General features: G+C 51.8%; 1 protein-coding gene across 3 annotated transcripts in view; it reads right to left on the bottom strand.

Moving 5' to 3' along the window:
• The window catches only part of SUSD1 (sushi domain containing 1), a 125,146-nt gene extending 107,351 nt beyond the window's left edge, over positions 1-17,795 (bottom strand). For 2 of the 3 annotated variants that reach the window (XM_058672297.1, XM_058672298.1), the window contains exon 1: positions 17,330-17,601. In XM_058672297.1, coding sequence (XP_058528280.1) covers positions 17,330-17,435 — 106 coding nt within the window. In that variant the 5' untranslated portion in view covers positions 17,436-17,601. Of the gene's footprint in view, positions 1-17,329; positions 17,602-17,730 lie in introns of those variants that run through there. The other variant, XM_058672299.1, reaches the window with a different exon arrangement.
• Positions 17,796-18,376: the final 581 nt, after the last annotated feature.

Raw genomic sequence — 18,376 nt, 5'->3', positions numbered from 1 at the left:
ACAGAAATGGAATTAACCATTGATTATTATGGAGTAACACCAACGCAACTGAGGAATAGTCACAAAATGTATATCTCAAACCATAAACAAAATACAAATTTCAAAAAAGTAAAAATTTTAGAGGTCATCTTATCTGACTGTCAAAGCAATAATGTAATTAAAAATACATGGGCAGGCATTTGGCATAGCAGTTAAGCCATGACTGAGATGTTTGCACCCCACTGTCATAGTACCTGGCTAGATTCCTAACAACAGTTTCATGCTTAAGCAGACCCTTAGAGAAAGCAGTGTTGGCTTAAGTGATTGGATCTCTGCCACCACATGGGGCACATAAGACAGTGCCATGATGGGGCAAGCATTTGGAATAGTGATTACCTACACCCACATCCAATACCGAGTGTCTGGGTTCAAGTCCCCACTCCACTGCCAAATCTAGCTTCCTGCTAACGTACACCCTGGAAAGCAGCAGACGATGGATGGCCCAAGTACTGAGGTCTCTTCCTCTCGGGTAGGAGACCCGCATGTAGCTCTGGGCTCCGCGCGTTAGCCTTCCCTGGCCCAAGCTGTTACAGCTATCTTGGGGAGTAAATCAGCGGATGGGATACTTCTGTTTTATTTCTCTTTCTCTCTTTCCACCTTTCAAATAAGGGAAAATAAATCTAAAATAGGTCATTGTCAATTCAAAATTATATACAACCAAAACCTTTGAATTTTTTTTTCTTAAATGATGGATCCTATCTCAGATCCAAAAACACAGTTGTGTTGTTGTACATCTATAAAAACATGGATATAGCAAATTTTTAAATGTCTCCAAATTACCCAGGGATCCTCAACTTGATAAACCATAGGCTTAGTAGAACTTTGGTGGAGTCCTATATTTTGCTCTTTTAACAAGCTCCTAAGTGGAACACAGTTTGAGCAGAAAGGATAAAATGGCTTCTAAGGTCTCTTCTCTGTAAGGTTCTCACCCTTCTTTCTGAAGACATCTGTTTTAATGGCCCAGTAAGAAAAATTCAGTATGAGTAAAGTCACTGCCTGTGGTGCTAGAATTGGTTGAAGTCTCAGCTGTTCCACCTCCAGTCCAGTTTCCTGTCATTGTATCTGGGAAAGTAGTGGAAGATGGCCCAAGAGCTTGGGCCCCTGCACCCATGTACAAGAGCAGCAAAAAGCTCCTGGCTCCTGGCTTTGGATTGGTTCAGCTCTGATCATTGGAGCCATCTGGGGAATGAACCAGCAGATGGAAGATCTCTGTCTCTCCCTCTAGCTATATAAGTGTCTTTCAAATAAATAAACTAATCTTCAAAAAAAAAAAAACAGAGAACAATTCAGTGGAAGTATAACCCAAATATAGTAGTTACTATGTAATAGTATTTGGTTTAATAAATCTATATGCCCTACACTGGCATAGATGATTGATAGACAGATAGATAAAGTAAGTAAACAGATAAAAGACATGCTGATGCCAGGCTAGCAAAGGTTTCATTAACACTTGCAGAAGAGATGGTGGTGGGCAGAGAGGCTCAGGGGAAGCTTCCAATTGACCTATCATTTGCCTGGTCTGTGGCACCTGGCAGAGTAGCCCTCAGAATTCTAGAGACTCAAGGGGCCAAGGACTCCCAGAGAAACCTTGCAATACAAGAGGCAGGAACCCAACCCCAGTCAAGGCCACTGCTCAACAGCTTCTGACTCAGCCCAGAAATACATGGTGCTACCAAATTCTTGGATATGCCTTGTTCCCAAAGCCAGGTGTGCTGCAGGCTTGGTCCCCAGGGTGGCTGTGTTGAGGGATGGGAAGGCTGGTAGGGGCACTGCCCTCAGAGAGGGTCATGGGTTGAATCAGTTCTCACAAGAGTGTTGCTATGAAAAGTGCAAGAGCAGCTTCTCACTCATCTACTTGAACTTCCATTAAGGTCGAGTGATCTCTCTCCCCTGCACACACTCCCACTTTGATGCCATTCGGCAAGTGGTGACCCAGCCAAAATGACACAAGAAACCTCAGTGAATGCAGGCTCCCAGCCTTGGACTTTCAGCCTCCAAGTGGCAATAGGCGCCTTTGGTTGATAAGCTACCCTCAGGCAGCTCATTTTAGTGGCAGAAACTAAGGCACCTGAAGATGAAGTGGCCAATTCACCATGGATTTGATATTAAGTTTTGTGTCTGGCCTGGCACAGTAGCCTAGTGGCTAAATCCTCACCTTGCAACTGCCAGGATCCCATATGGATGCCGGTTCTAATTCCGGCTGCTCCACTTCCCATCCCGCTCCCTACTTGTTGCCTAGGAATGCAGTCAAGGACGGCCCAAAGCCTAGAAGAAGCTCCTGGCTCCTAACTTTGGATCCAGCCATTGCTACTTGTGCAGTGAACCAATGGACAGAAGATCATTCCTCTCTGTCTCTCCTTCTCTCTATAAATCTGCCTTTCCAATTTAAAAAAAAAATTGTAAAGTCTTTCGTCATACTTCATTTTCTGTCTGCCATGCCTAAGCCAGCTAAAACTATCTCCGAGAGAGAATGAAACAGGGTAGGGGTCTCAACCAGGGCTGGATGGAGTCTTTGTTGCAGAAGATAAAATGTTATGTAAGATGAACTGTCAGTTAATCCATCAGATGGAGACTATGTTGTCAAATGAATCAAGCAGTGGGTGGGCTTTTAGCCTAGCACTGAGGATGTGCACTAAGACGTCTGCATCCCTCATTAGAGGACCTGGGTCCAGTACCCAGCTCAGGCTCTAGATGCCAGTTTTGTGACAGTATAGACTCTAAGAGGAAACAGTTGACAGCCCAGGTAAGTGGTCTCCTGCCATCCACAGAGGAGACCTGGATTAAGGCCCTGGCTCCCAGCTTCAGTCTCCATCCAGTTCCAACTATTGGCAGCGCTTGGGGAATGAAACAGAGGGAGTTGATTATTTATCTGTCTTTCTGTATCCCAAGCAAATAAATGCTATTGTTGAAGCACAGCCGGTTAAACCACTCAAAATGGCATCCCAAATCAGCACACCAGGTCAAGTCCCAGCTGCTCTGTTTCTGATCCAGCTGCCTGCTAATGAGTCTTGGAAGTCAGCAAAAGATGGTCCTGGTGCTTGGGCCCCTGACGCCCATGTGGGAGGCCCAGACAGGGTTCCTAGTTCCTGGCATTGGCCTGGCCTAACCTGGTGGTAAAGAAATTTGGGAAGCAAACCGATGGATGGAAGACCTCTCTGTCTCTCCCTTCCTCTCTCTGTTGCTCCACCTTTCAAATAAATATATAAGTAAATATTTAAGTAAGTGTATAAGTAAATATTTTCCAAAAAATGTTTTAAAAGCCAATGTGTGGCATAACAGGTAAGGCTGCCACCTGCAATGCTGACATGTCACATGGGCACTGATTAATGTCCCAGATGCTCAACTTCTGATACACTTCCTGCCAATGTACCAGGGAAAACAGCAGATGATAATCCAAATACTTGGACTCCAGCCACCCAAATGGCAGACCCAGTTGAAGCTCCTGGCTCCTGGCTCCTGGCTTTGGTCTGGCCCGACCCTAGCCACAGCAGCTATCTGAGGAGTGAACAAGAAGATAAAAGATTTATTGCTCTCTGGCTCTCACATTAAATAAATATATCTTTTCAAAAAAGTTTTTGAACTTTTTACAGCGAGAAATAGAAATACAGTATGAACTCTAAAGCACCATGCAAATGTATGCAAATGAACATTCGTGTCTATTTCCATAGATCTTGTTACCCCTAGAAACAGTCCTACAATCTGCAGTGCCTGACACTGGGCACTGTGGTTAAAAACACTTGAGTTATGGGCCTGGCTCTACCATTCACTATGAGTGTAACCCTTGATGATCTCCACCTCCGAGAGCAAGTGCAACCCTCATGTGCAAGACTGAAGGGTAGATGAGTTACTACATGTAATGTCACTAGACTGTTAGGCCTTGCTGTAACAGCCACTCAACAACTCTGTGTTCCTGAATAAACAAAAGTAACAATGCAGATGGTTAATTAACCAATACCAAGTATACCACTGGGAAGGTCAGTAGAGAACTGCATAGAAGTACTATGTGGAAAGATGCTGACCTGCTCATGGGCTGACATTTTAGAAATCGTATCTAGGCCCTTTCAAATGGCATGCTGGGCCACTGAGCCCCAAGGGAGTTGGGGGGTCATCCAGCAGGGTCTGGGGTTGCCCGCCTAGGTCCACCCCGGTGGCACCTTCTGAGCACTGAGGGTCTGGGCTCACAGGTGGTCTGGGGATGGCGTTGCAGAGACTTGAGGGCTCACTTACAGGTAAGGAATAACTTCTGAGGGTCTTGCATAGGTAAGGTCCCTGTGCAGCTTGGTCTACAGATCAAGCCTCCTCTTTGATTAAGAAAAAACAAAGGAGGGCATATCCAAATGCAAAAAAGAAGATATGGCAGTCCATTGGGGCCTGCAAGAACATCTGCTACCATAGCAGTGGAAGGGGAGCAGATTGTTCAGGGAAGGGGATGGGTAGATGGTGGGAGAGAGGACCGGTGAGGGAGTGTGTTGCAGATGAGGAATGAATACTGAGGCACTTCCTTCAACAAGGCCACTGTGATTGCAGGTAAGCAATCAGGCAGAAATTGAGCGGTTTGGAGGGGGAACCAAGACATTAAGCCTCAGATGGAAGCACCAGCCCACATGAGGGACCAGAGCTGAGGTAGTTAGCATCAACCACCTCCAAATACCATTCACTGGCACACACTAGGGCTGGGGCTGGGGGACTGACTGCCTAACAGGGCTATGTCACAGTGCTTGCCAGCAAGAGCCAAAATTGGAGATTGGCAATGTGGGCTGGGCCATGACACTGTCCAGCACACAAGGGAATCAGGTGTGGGGCAGAATCTGTGGGGGTGTATGTGGGCCCACCCCTGTGGAACTGCAAGAGCAACTGATTTGCTTAAGAGCTGGGGATGGTGACAGGTTAAGTTAGACATGGCCATGGAACCCACTGACACTCATGGGTAGTGGGATTGAGTACAGGCTGGATTAGACCAAGCTGCAGCACCCACAGGCACACGCAAGAATAGGGTGTGAGGCAGGCCAGGCCGCAACATCTACCACTTCATACATAGGCTGGGATGGAAGGTGTAGACTATGCTGGCTAAGGGCCTAGCTTCCACTGGCATGTGTGGGGTGTGGGTCGGGAGGCATGCTGGCTAAGGGCCTAGCTTCCACTGGCATGTGTGGGGTGTGGGTCTGGAGGCAAGCGTGGTGGGAGAACTTGAGAAATTCATCTGGTGGGCCCACTGATGAACATGTGATCCACGCCTGGGTGTTGGTCTGGTTGAGCAGAATAGCTCTAGCCATCAGCAAATATGTGGGTTGGTTCTGGAGGGGGCCGACTGAGCAGGGTCAGGCCAATCTTAACCCACTGGCAAATGCAGGAGCCAAGTTAATGTATGGGTCATGCTGGGCTGGGCTATCACACCTACCTGTTTGCTTGAGTCAGGGATGGGAGCAGACTGAGTAGAACTCAGTTGCAGCACCTGCCAGCAAGAGTTGGGACTGGGGGCAGGGCAGGTGAGGCCAGACTGCAGCATCCAAAGGCAAAGGTCAAGATGGGGGATGAGCTATTCTGAGCTGGATCAGAGCAATCACTGGCAGGAATAAAGCTGTAGCTGGGAACAGGTCCAGTAGGAGAGCTAAGGGGAAGCCCCAACTGGGTTGTAGTTCCATTGGTGAGCGTGGGGACTGGAATGGATATGGACGTCTGGGATGGGCACAGCTGAAGCACCTCTCGGCATGGATGTGGACTGGATCTGGGATGCGCCAGACTAAGCTAGACTCCAGCACACATTGGTGCTTGTGAGAGCCAGGTTGGGTGTAGATTGGGCTGAGCTAGGTCTCAGCTACCACTGAGCTGCAAGAGAGCTGTGTTTAGGTGTGGACCAAGTGTGGCTAGCCTGTAGCTCCCAAAAGAAGAACCAGAATGGGTGTGAGCCAGTTGGGCAAGGCCACTGTTTCTGACACGACAGGAGGACTAGGTCAGCTTCAGACAAGAACCCACCAGTGTGCGCGACATCTGCCACTGGGAAGAGATCTGACAGAGGAGTTTGGGGAATTCCTCTGTCGGGACACAATCCCTGCAGGCGAGCTCAAAAACTAAAACTGGGAGCAGCTCAGACCAGGCCAGGTTAGAGTACCCACCGGCATACATGTAGCTCAGGTCTGGGGGTGGGCCAGGCTGGGCCAATTCATAACACCCACTAGCAAATCTGAGATCTAGGACAGGTTGTGGGACAGGCTGGGTCAGGCCACAGCATCAGCCAGTAAACATTAGGACCAGGACTGGGGGCTGGCTGGCTGGGCTGGGTTGAGCGGCAACACTCACCAGCATGAGCTGTGGGCAGACTGGGCCGAGCCAGGCTACAGCACCCACTGGCAAATGCCGAGGTGAGATGGGCCATGCCAGACTGGGCCACTGTGCACACCAACACATGCGAGTCCTGGTGGCGTGGGCAGTGCAAGCCCAGTAGGGGAGCTGTGGGTACTCTCCCACTGGGCCACTGCTCCTGATGATGAGCATGAGAGCTGGCATTAGGAGCAGACCTGGCCTGGCACATCTACAATACCTGTTGGCCTGCATGTGAACTGGGTTGGGAGAGAGCTAGGCTGGGTTAACTGACTATATACACTGGTGCAGGCATGAGCCAGAATAAGAGCAGGCTGGTTGGGTTTTACCGTAGCAGCTGGCAAGTGCTGGGACAGGGGGCAGATTCTGTCAAGCCAGACTGCAGAACCACCTGGAGGGTGTAAGATCCAGGTCTTGGAAGTGGGCCCAGTAGGGAAACTGTGGGCACCCCGCTGATTGGCTGCAACTCCCACTAGCAAGCATAAGAATCAGGACCTGGGGTGGACCTGGCTAGACAGGTAGTGGCATCCACTGGCATGAATGTTGGCTGGAGGGTGGAGTCAGCTGGGATGAGTTAGGCTTCAAGGCCCAATTATGCATACGAGAGCTGAATGGGAGGCAGGACAGACCGAACCAATCCATTGCACATGCTGGCAGACACAGAAACCAGGGCTGGGGGCTGGGGGCTGGGAGTTGCTCTAACTGGGCTGCAGCTCCCAGTGGTGTACATGAGGGCCGACTGTGAAAGGCAGGATTGAATTGGGCTGCAGCACCCATTGGTTTGCATAAGAAATGGGGCTGGAGATAGATCTGAGCTAGCAACTCCAATTACCAGTGTGGACATAGGCTGATGTGGGTGACAAAATGAACTGAACCCCACAGAGGTGGGCACACACACACAAGAAATAGGTCTGAGATCACCTCGAACAAGATAGTTTTGAGGATCACCCCGACTAAACTGCTGGACTCGTAAATCTAATTATGGGGAAAGTTGCAAGACCTGTAGTCTGACAATGGAGTGCATGTGTCAAAACTGGACCTCCTCAGTGGCTTTGACGGAGCAGTGGATGGCACACCCAGAAGCACATGGAGGATATGTCAGAGCACTGGAGCCTACAGAAGACACCTGGTACTAAAGCAAAGGAAGGAGGATCAACTACCCCAGTGATGCATGACAGCAAATATCTGAGCAAACAGAGACTCGGAGGTGGACTGTGTCAGCCAATGGACCTTGGGAGGATATCCTCGTCCTTGGATCTGCGAGATGGACAGCACTTCGGAACTATCCAAACCCTTGGGCAGAACCCTTGAGGTAAGCTCCACATCAGGGATTTTGGGATGACAGCGGGGCGTTGTTCCCCATCCCCACGAGCTGAGGTGGTTGAAAGGCTGGGTGTGGCTTCTTCCCTTTATCTCTTTCCCCCAGATACAAGAAGGAAAAGGAAAAGAAAATGTGGAAACCATTTTCCCTGATCCTGGACCTGTCTCAACCTAATCAACTATATAAGCGGCACCAAAAATGAAATTTAATAAATACATAAATAAACCATCATATCTGGGGCCAGCACCATTGCATAACATGGAAGAATCATAACTTTATGTTGGGGCCCAATGTTGTGGTGTTGTGACTTAGGCCACTGCAACAACATCCCATATGGGCTCTGGTTGGAGTCCCAGCTGCTCCACTTTCAATCTAGTTCATTGCTAACGTGCCTGGGTAAACAGCAGCAAGTGGCCCAAGTGCCTGGATCCTGCACCCACATGGAAAACTCAGAGGCTCCTGGCGCCTGGCTTTGGACAAGCCCAGAAGGCCATTTGGGGAGTGAACCAGCAGATGGAAGTTCTCTGTCTCTCCTCTCACTGTAATTCCACCTTTCAAATAAAAAGAAAAGAAACCATCATATCCAGCCACATTTGCATAAACAAACACTCTCCCTCTTTGCCAAGCTTCCCAGCTTTCTGGGTCATACCTGACTCAGAAGTTGAAGGTCAGTTTCCCCTACCCTTTTTCAGACTGGCCCACTTGCCTGGCCTGTCCATAGCAACTTAAAAAGACCTGTCATGTCACAGAGGATGGTATAGGGTCCCCCAGAACTACTTTCACTCTTATTTCACCACAAACAGCAATAGCCACATTTCTGAGGGGTGGGGGAAGTCAATGGACTTGAATAAGACACTCTATTTTGTTCACTGGCAAAAGATGAAGGCAGTCTCACGCACAAGTGGAATGCTCAAATTGGAAGCTGTCTTGACCTAATCCCTAGTCATTCACAACTAATTTACTGCGCAAGCGCCAGGAGATTATGTTTCGTAAGCTTGTAGAGACATGTGGAAATGGAGACTGTGGGCCGAGGAAGGAAGCCAAGGGGACCCACAACTCAGCAAGAAAAGGCATTCCCCATGAAATTGCCTTGCCCTTAAGGGACTGCATCAAGCTCCCGAGCACCGAAGAACCTGGGAGAGCTCACACTCTGTCCTCTCCAACAGCCCTAGCAAAAAATAAAACAACCACAGAAACCAGAACATAACCTCTTTTAAAACACTTCAAGAAAGTTCCCCACTCTCAAACAGCATCACCCTCCAGGGCAATCCGCACCATCACTTCCCTATCCCCCTCACCCCTGCCCGCTGCACCTACAGCGCAGGACCCAGATACACTCCCCAGCCAGAGCCCTGAGCCTTCACTCAGGGAAGCCCTTCAACTGACTTGTGCCGCCTTCTGTTCACTTTCTTGTAAGATCTGCAGGCAGGGCCCGGCGGCGTGGCCTGGCGGCTAAAGTCCTCGCCTTGAAAGCCCCGGGATCCCATATGGTCGCCAGTTCTAATCCCGGTAACTCCACTTCCCATCCAGCTCCCTGCTTGTGGCCTGGGAAAGCAGTCGAGGACGGCCCAAAGCATTGGGGCCCTGCACCTGCGTGGGAGACCCAGAAGAGGTTCCAGGTTCCCGGCATTGGATAGGCGCGCATCGGCCCGTTGTGGCTCACTTGGGGAGTGAATCATCGGACGGAAGATCTTCCTCTCTGTCTCTCCTCCTCTCTGTATATCTGACTGTAATGAAATAAATAAATATTTAAAAAAAAAAAAAAAAAAAAAGATCTGCAGGCAGTGGGCCCTGCACTCCGCCTCCAAACCAGAATTGCACCCCACTCAACGCTGAGTCTTGAGTTTGGCAGCCATCAAGGCACAGCTCCACCCTAACACTACTGCCCCACAGACAGCCAATGTACTCCTATCCTCACCCCTTATCATCACATCTAACTCATTCTCCATCAGCCCAGATACCTTTCCTCTCCCTTGCAATTCAGGACCCAACCCTATTCCACATAGCCCAGGCCAACAGACCACTCACCCCCCTGAGCTACAGAGATAGCCGAGTCAGCTTTAAGATTAGTTGGTTGGGCCCGGCGGCGTAGCCTAGCAGCTAAAGTCCTCGCCTTGAAAGCCCTGGGAGCCCAAATGGGCACCGGTTCTAATCCCGGCAGCTCCACTTTCCATCCAACTCCCTGCTTGTGGCCTGGGAAAGCAGTCGAGGACGGCCCAATGCTTTGGGACCCTGCACCCGCATGGGAGACCCGGAAGAGGTTCCTGGTTCCCGGCATCGGATCAGCATGCACCAGCCGTTGCCGCTCACTTGGGGAGTGAATCATTGGACGGAAGATCTTCCTCTCTGTCTCTCCTCTCTATATATCTGAGTTTGTAATAAAATAAATAAATCTTTAAAAAAAAAATTAGTTGGTTTCCGGGGGCTGGGTGAGATAGCTTAATTGGCTAATCCTTGCCTTGCAAACACCAGCATCCCATATGGACACTGATTCATGTCCCAGCTGTTCCACTTCCTACCTAGCTCTTTGCTTATGGCATGAAAAGCCGTGCAGAATGGCCCAAAGCCTGGGGACACTGCAAATACATAGGAGACCCGGAAGAAGCTCCTGGCTCCTGGCTTCAGATCAGCTAAGTTCCAGCCATTGTGGTCACTTAGGGGGGAGGGAGGGGGGGAACGGGAGCCCAGGACTTCCCCGGCCTCTCCCATGCGGGGCAGGAACCCAGGGACCTGCTCCCTCCCAGAGTTTGGGGTGCCCTGAGCAGGGACGGGGAAGCAGGTACTACCTGAGAGGCCCAGTGCAGCTGACGGGAACGCCTCGCTTGGCGCTGCTCCTGAACAGTTCTACCTGCGTTATTGATCCGCACAGGGCTGCAGCATGAGATCATCTGGCCGTGCCAGCCCAGCTGCGTACCCCTGGATGAGAAGCTCCTGCCCCAGCTGCTGAAGGAGGCCGGCTACGCCACCCACATGGTAGGCAAGTGGCACCTGGGAATGTACCGGAAGGAGTGCCTGCCCACCCGCCGTGGCTTCGACACCTTCTTTGGCTACCTCCTGGGCAGTGAGGACTACTACGCCCACAAGCGCTGCGCCTTCATCAACACTCTCAATGTCACGCACTGTGCCCTTGATTTTCGCGATGGTGAAGAAGTCGCAACAGGATACGTGAACCTGTATTCAACCAATGTATTCACCCAACGGGCGACTGACCTCATCGCGGCCCATCCACCCCAGAAACCTCTGTTTCTCTACCTGGCGCTGCAGTCGGTGCACTAGCCTCTGCAGGTCCCCGAGGAGTACCTGAAGCCCTACGACTTCATCCAGGACAAGAAGAGGCAGCACTACGCAGGCATGGTGTCCCTGATGGATGAAGCAGTGGGGAATGTCACTGCAGTCTTGAAGAGCCATGGGCTCTGGAACAACACGGTACTCATCTTCTCCACAGCTCCCTGCCTGTGGCCTGGGAAAGCAGTCAAGGACGGCCCAAGGCCTGGGAAACCTGCACCCATGTGGGAGATCTGGAAGAGCTCCTGGCTCCTGGCTTTGGATCGACTCAGCTCCAGCCGCTGCAGCCACTTGGGGAGTCAATCAATGGATGGAAGATCTTTCTCTCTGTCTCTCCTCCTCTCTGTATATCTGTCTGTCCAATAAAAATAAATAAATCTAAAAAAAAAAAAAAACAGTGGAAAAAGATCTCTGTCTCTCCTCTGTGTAAATCTGCCTTTCCAATAAAAATACATAAAAATTTTAATAAATTTTTTAATAAAAATTAAATATTGGATTTCTTAAATTAAAAAAAAAAATAAATTATTGCTTTATTTGACATGCAGACACAGCTCTCATCCAATGGTTCACTACCCAAAAGCAGACAATAGCTGGGACTGGCTGGGCCATTTGGACAAAGCTGCAAGCCAGAAATGCAGTCAAGGACTCCTATGTGGATGGCAAGGACCCAATGACCTGAGCTTGATCACTGCCTCCCAGGTGTCTATCAGCAAGCTAGAATCCATAGAAGAGACAGGACTCAAAACCAGGCACTCCTGAATGGGCTACGGACATCCCGAATGGCAGTCTAACCACTCAGCTAAACACCTGCCTCCCCCCACCCACTGTAGGATCCAACTAGAAAGCTGATGAGATGCCCAACACATGGTTCCTAGAGATGAAAGGCAGGGCATGGGGAGGACTCTTCACAAACTCGATAGCTGTCTATTACTTTCAGTAACTTCAAGTCACTCCAAAACCATCCACTCACTCTTCCTCATCCCCATTCCGGAGAACAAACGTGCTGCTGTGACTCATGAAGACTGGGTGCAGACCAAGCCTGGGACGTGTGAGACTAGTGAAGTGATGTACTTCGCACATGGGAAGAACAACCCTCACCACCCCTGCACCTCCCCGCCCCATTCTCAAAGCCGCTGAGCCTTCTCCTGGCCTTCTGAACCCAGCCGGGCCTGAGCCAACAAGTCCCAAGGCCACTCCCAGAAGCACAGCAATGCCAGCGGAAGTGAAGAAACAGGAGAGACGGGTTCCACCCTCCTGGCTCATTCCTTACCTTTGGATGCCCCTGGGGCCTGGCACCACACCCACCCCCACACCCACCCTCCTGCTCTTCCAATTATCCTCTCATACTTCACTCACACCCAGACCATTTGACTAGAGCTCCCCTTCCCAGAAACATCTCCCTCACTAGTTAAATGCCACCTTGCACCAGTGACCCGGTGGAGAGGCTGGATATAAAAATGGACAATGTCAGACTATATATAAAAATAGAACTCTGGCCCACAGTCTGCAGCAATCCGTCCAGGAACTCAAACCACAACTTCTGTAGCAATCGGCCCCCGGAAGGGTTGGACTTAACGACGGCCAGATGTGCTAGTTTTTGCCCCCACTTCCAACTTAAGGACTGGCCCAAGAAAGCCAAATAAGGCCCCATATTAACCAATTGCACAGGATGCCTGGCACTGCCAAGGCCATCTCCAGCTTCTCCTGCCAAAAGCCCGCCCCTTTCCTTACCAGTAGAGTTTCCTAGCCACTAATTCCCTCCCACCCCTACTGCCTGCCTTTGAGTCTGTTAGAGACCCATGTCCTGGGGCAGTTATCTCCCCTGCTATAGTCTCTCTTCTCATCAGGGTGGTCTTAGTGTATTTCCAGGCTGTATTTCCTCCCTGTCCAAGTCACAGTCCCAGTGCCTGAGTTCTCTGTCTACTAAATAAGTTCATGGTGTCACAGTGTTAGGTGCATGACAAGGCCCTGGGCATGGCATTGCTGGGGCTACAAAGAGAAATCGAAAGCGCTAACGACTTCCCAGAAACAAGGGATTGGTTTTGAAATAGGCACTAAGTAGACAGCAGTGAAAGGGAACCAGCAGTTCCCCATTCCTCTCCTCCCCTCCCCTCCTTTACTTGAGCTCTGTTAAATCTCATTGTGTTCACATTCTCAGTTTCTCCTTCTCTGCGGGATAGTGTTTCTCTGTATAATCTGTGCTCATCCTTCTCTACCATCCCCAGGTAGCTTGTACTGACCAGGCCAGCCCTACTGAGAACGGCCTTCCTTTCCCTTTTAACTTGTTTAAAGTGAGAGCCGGGACAGGCACTTGGCACAATAATTGTGATGCTGCTTTGGATACCTGCAGCTCATAATCTAGTGCCAGGGTTCAAATCCAGGCTCTCCTCTCAATCCCAGCTTTTTGCCAATGTGCACGCTAGCAGGGAGCAGGCAGGTGATGGGTCAAGGATCTGTGTCCCCACCACCTAGCCACACAGAGGACTCAAATTGAGTTCCAGGTCCCTGGCTTAAGCCTGGCCCAGCCAGCGCTGGCTCTTGTGGGCACTTATAGATAGGACTAGAGAATGAGGACTCTCTCTCTGCCTATCAAATGAAAAAAAAAAAAATCCTATTCTTCAGCCCAGATCTTTGCCCTGCCTCTAGAGCCCAGTACTTCAGACACACAGCCTCAGCCAGCTCTGAGCCATCATGGTCTACAGTCACCAAAGCCAAAGCCTTTTTCTCAACCTACTGTGGTCTTAGACAGCTAATTCAGGGTCACGAGCTTGGAAGCCACTCCTCCCCCACCTAAGTGGTCCCTTCTGACCACATGTGACGCTCACCTATCACCTGGAACCTGAGAGGGGGCAGTATTGCATTGGTACATACCCACTCGTCCTGCAAGCCCCCATAGGTTCATCGTAGGCAGGGCCGCGCTCTCCAGGTCGCATGCCTTGGTCACTCTTGTACCCCAGCTCGTAGCCTCCCCAGTACCTGCTTGTTCTCTGGCTTCCCGCAGACAGACTCCAAGGACAGGTAGCCCCTGAACATGATCCCTGTATGTCTGCATTCCTCACCCTCTGCTCACTGCTTGGGAGAGTCAGTGAAGATGCAAACACTAAGATGCTTTGTATTTCTAATTTGTGCATTTCCAAGGATTCCAGGAGAGGACAGGCCTGGTGGTACTGGAACATGGACAGAGAAGCCAGGGAAAGGTGAATGTCTGCAGCTTTGTACGTGTGTCCAGGTTATTCATTGCATGTCTCTTAGGATGGCTTACATTTCTGAGGAAGCAGGAACATATGTCTTCAGTAATGGATGGACTTCACGGTGATGACCATTTGTTTCTCTCAGGGTTTCGACTCAGACTGGATTGCTAATTTCTAGTGGGCATTGCCATCACAAAGCTTGGTTAATAAAGATTTCTTAATACATCCTAGACTTCTCTGGTGTGATGTCTCTCACACCCAGCAATAACCTCCACCCCGTCTTTCCCCTGTTTTGGTTTCTTTTTTTTTTTTTTTTAAGATTTATTATTATTGGAAAGCCGGATATACAGAGGAGGAGAGACAGAGAGGAAGATCTTCCATCCGATGTTTCACTCCCCAAGTGAGCCGCAACGGGCCAGTACTGTGCCGATCCGATGCCGGGAACCAGGAACCCCCTCCAGGTCTCCCACACGGGTGCAGGGTCCCAAAGCTTTGGGCCGTCCTCAAACCGCCCTCCCAGGCCACAAGCAGGGAGCTGGATGGGAAGTGGAGCTGCCGGGATTAGAACCGGCGCCCATATGGGATCCCGGGGCATTCAAGGCAAGGACTTTAGCCATTAGGCTATGCCGCCGGGCCCCTCCTTTTTTTTTTTTTTTTAAGATATTTATTTTTCTTGGAAAGGCAGATGTAGAGAGAGGAGGAGAGACAGAGGAAGATCTTCTGTTCACTGATTCACTCCCCAAGTAGCCACAACGGCCAGAGCTCAGCCAATCCAAAGCCAGGAGCCAGGAATCTCTTTCTGGTCTCTCACACAGATACAGGGTCCCAAGGTTTTGGGCTGTCCTAGACTGCTTTCCCAGGCCACAAGCAGGGAGCTGGATGGGAAGCGGGGCCGCCAGGATTAGAACCGGTGCCCATATGGGATTCCATCATGTTCAATGCGAGGACTTTGGCCACTAGGCTACTGTGCCGGGCCCACCCCTCTTGGTTTCTACCAACCCGGGTCTGGACACCTGTCTGCTGCTGCTTTCTCTTCTTCCTCTGGTTTGTTTCTTCTCTTCTTGCATCTACTTTCTCAACTTGATTTCCCCCAGGAGTCTGTCCGGTAGTTCTGGTTCAACCACATTGCCCCTCCAAAAAAAAAATTTACAGGCTAAAGGAATTGGGGGTGGGATCTTTGGGGGTCACTAGGATTAGATAAGGTCATAAGGGAGAACCCCATGACGTCATCTATGGCTTTCTAAGAGGAAGACAGTGCTGCGCTACAATGCACCCCTACCCCATTCCTCCCCTCTCCCCCACCTCTCCCTCCTGTCCCCTGTCTCACCACCGTGTTACGACTCAGCCAGGAGGTCCTGCCCTCTTCCAGATGCCCAGCATGTTAGTACTTTGCTCTTGAACTTCCCCATCCTCAGAACTAGCAACCAAACAAAATCTATTCTTTATAAATGACCTTGTCTTGGGTATTTTATCACAGAAACAAATAAACAAACAAAAAATGGACTAAGTCCTGCTAAACTTTCAACCTGCAGGGTGGAGACGCCATCAAGCCTACACCCCCGGGGGACACCTTCTGGCCACAGTCCAAGTTCTACTGATTTCATCTCTGCAGTGGCACAGAAGCGTCTCACACTCAGGATGCCCTAGGCAGTGACTAGCCTTTCTCCCAATCTTTCTCCTCCTCCTGTATCCCTATACTCAAACACCCAGGCCCAGGCTCAGGTGTCATCTTTCCGCTTCTGTCTCTTTACAGCCTAACGTGTTATTAAGGGCTGCCTTCCAGTGCCACCTCCACCTGTCAGCCACATCCACATCTCTTCTCCCACCGTCCTTCCTTACTGCAGGTCAAGTCCTCAGAATTTTCAGCCTTGCTATCGCAACAACGGCCTCTGATCTTCCCTCCGTGTGGTCCAGCTCCTAACGAAGGAGACCTGCCGACGACCACCTTCTGCAAGGCTGTTCGGTACAGAAGGGGGCTCAACCAGGCAACCCTGAGCTCCTCCCGCCAAAATCACCCCCTCAGCCATGGGACTAGGAGGGGTTCTTGGGGGGTGAGAGCCACGGGTTCTTGAGAATTTCGGGGACAGAGCTCCCAGCGGCTCCTGGCAAGTAAATTCCCTTCCACTTCAGGGTCATTGTTTCATGGGGGAGGTTGGCTTATTTGGATATCACTTCTTGTACAAAAGCCTGCAGCCACTTCCTGTGGCTTCCCACCACCCAGAAGAGTACGTGCCTGCCTGGTTTTGCTAGTCCAGGTCCTCTGGCCTCTGCCGGGACCCCACCCGGCCCTTCCCCCCATTTCCCATCAGCCTCCTTCACACAGGGTGAGCCACAGGCCCCACCCTAATTCCCTCCACACTTCCTGCCTTCTGCTCTGAGCCAGTGTGCCTGTCCTTCTGGCCCAAGCCCAGACACCACACCTTCTCCATGCCCTAGCCAAATGAAACGTTTCCCTCAGGGCACTCACAGCCTCCCGCCTTCTCCTACAGGGATAGTGAGGGACTGTCACCTCTGCGAGCCTGAACCCTCCTGCTACCACACTCAGCATCTGCAGTTGCCTGGAAATGGATTACTGACTTGTCTGCCTCCCGCTGGGAAGTGAGCTCGTGGCAGCGGCCACCGCGTGCTCACGTCCGGCACAGGCCGCCTGTCGAAAGAGTAGATGAATGAATAAACGTTGTATTTCTAGAAACACGTATTTCTTATCCTCCTTTCTCACTATCGTTAGCACCTTGGCTCTTCAGCTAGATGATGAAATCAAAGGTAGAAAGAAAATTGCACCGGGTCCAGAGTATGTCCTGCAAAAAGTCCTTGCCCCACCCCACCCCCCGCCCCCAGTGCCACAGCACTATCCACGCCCTGTGCGCCGGGGCGCGGCCTTCTCGGCCTCCTCGGGGCAGCGTGAGCCCAACCCCCACCTCCCACCTGCCGCCGGCGCCCCGGGCACCGGCAGGTGCAGGCTCCCAGGGCAAGGCCGCCTCCAAACCCTCGCCTCCTGGGGCGGCTCCGCCCCCGCTCTCTGGGCTCCCGCAGAGCCCGAGCCCGCCCCACCCGCGCTCCACGCCCGAACGAAGTAGAGGCAGGGAAGCGTCCCGGGCGTGCCGGCGGCCCCGAGCGTCAAGCCGGCGCACCCAGCTAGGGTTTCTCGCCGCCCCGGAGCCCTCCTCTTACTCACCGTCGGTGCCCGGAGATCCGGCTGCACCCCAAGCCAGACCCAGCAGTAGCAGGAGAGGCAGCAGGCGGCGAAGTGGAAGGCCCGGGACCCGGGGCCCTCGGCCCATGCCGCTGCCGCCTCCCTCCAGGCGCGCCCGCGACTCCTCCCGAGGCCCTGGAGGCGCCCAGATAAGACGGCGGGCGCCGCGGGAGGAGGCCGGTCTGGCCGCTTCCGGCAGCACGCTGGGGGCCGAGGGCACCACGGAGCCCTCGCGAGGCGATGGTGCGCCGGCCCTTCCTCCACCAGACCTCGTGCGTAGGCCACCGGTGAATTCCCGGTCAGCTGCACCTGCCGGGTGCGGGCCCGGGACAGCGCCCCACGCACCCCTCTCGCTAAGCTCGCCTAAAGAAAGGGAGACCCACCTAGCAAGCTGGAGAGTCAGCAAATGCTCGAGGGACTAAAAGTCTACGCGAGGTGTGGAGAAGGAACCAAGGGTCCCAGCCACTCGCGGCTTTTGGGAAGCACTCTTGGGGGAAGGAGCCAACGGGAGAAGGCTAAGGAAGAGGAGGTGAGGGGCCAGAGGAGGGAGAATCTTCAGGAAGTTGGGTTGAGGCTGCCTCCAGGCCAGGTGAGAGGACGAGAAAGGATCTCCCAGGAGACCTGCCCAAGTGGCCTGAACCAGCAGAGAACAGAGTTGTAGGGGACGGAGGAACAAGACAGCCACCTTGGGAACGTCAGGGGGTACGCAGGGAAGTAAACCAAGACCTGAAGGGTGGCAAAGACGTACGTGAGCCATCTGAGCGCTAAGGACAAGGACGAAGCGTCAGACACCAGCAAATGCATCCCAGCAATGAGACTGGGGACTTCCTTGGGGTTGGGAACAGGTGCCTGGAGAGAGACTTAAGGATCCACAGGTGTAACCAAGCAAAATAGGCCTCTGTAGGGCTGTAATGGGTTTTCAGCAGGAAGTGACTTCCTTGGGGTGGGCTCTGGGAGGTGGTGTCGGGGTGGTGGGGGCGTCCAGAGCTGCTGCTACTTCTGGTGCTGGCACAGGAACCCTTTGAGGCA

Source organism: Ochotona princeps, chromosome 14, assembly GCF_030435755.1.
Source record: "Ochotona princeps isolate mOchPri1 chromosome 14, mOchPri1.hap1, whole genome shotgun sequence".
Lineage (NCBI taxonomy): Eukaryota > Metazoa > Chordata > Mammalia > Lagomorpha > Ochotonidae > Ochotona > Ochotona princeps.
The sequence above is the reverse complement of the archived record's forward strand: the minus strand, read 5'-3'. Positions and strand labels throughout refer to the sequence as shown.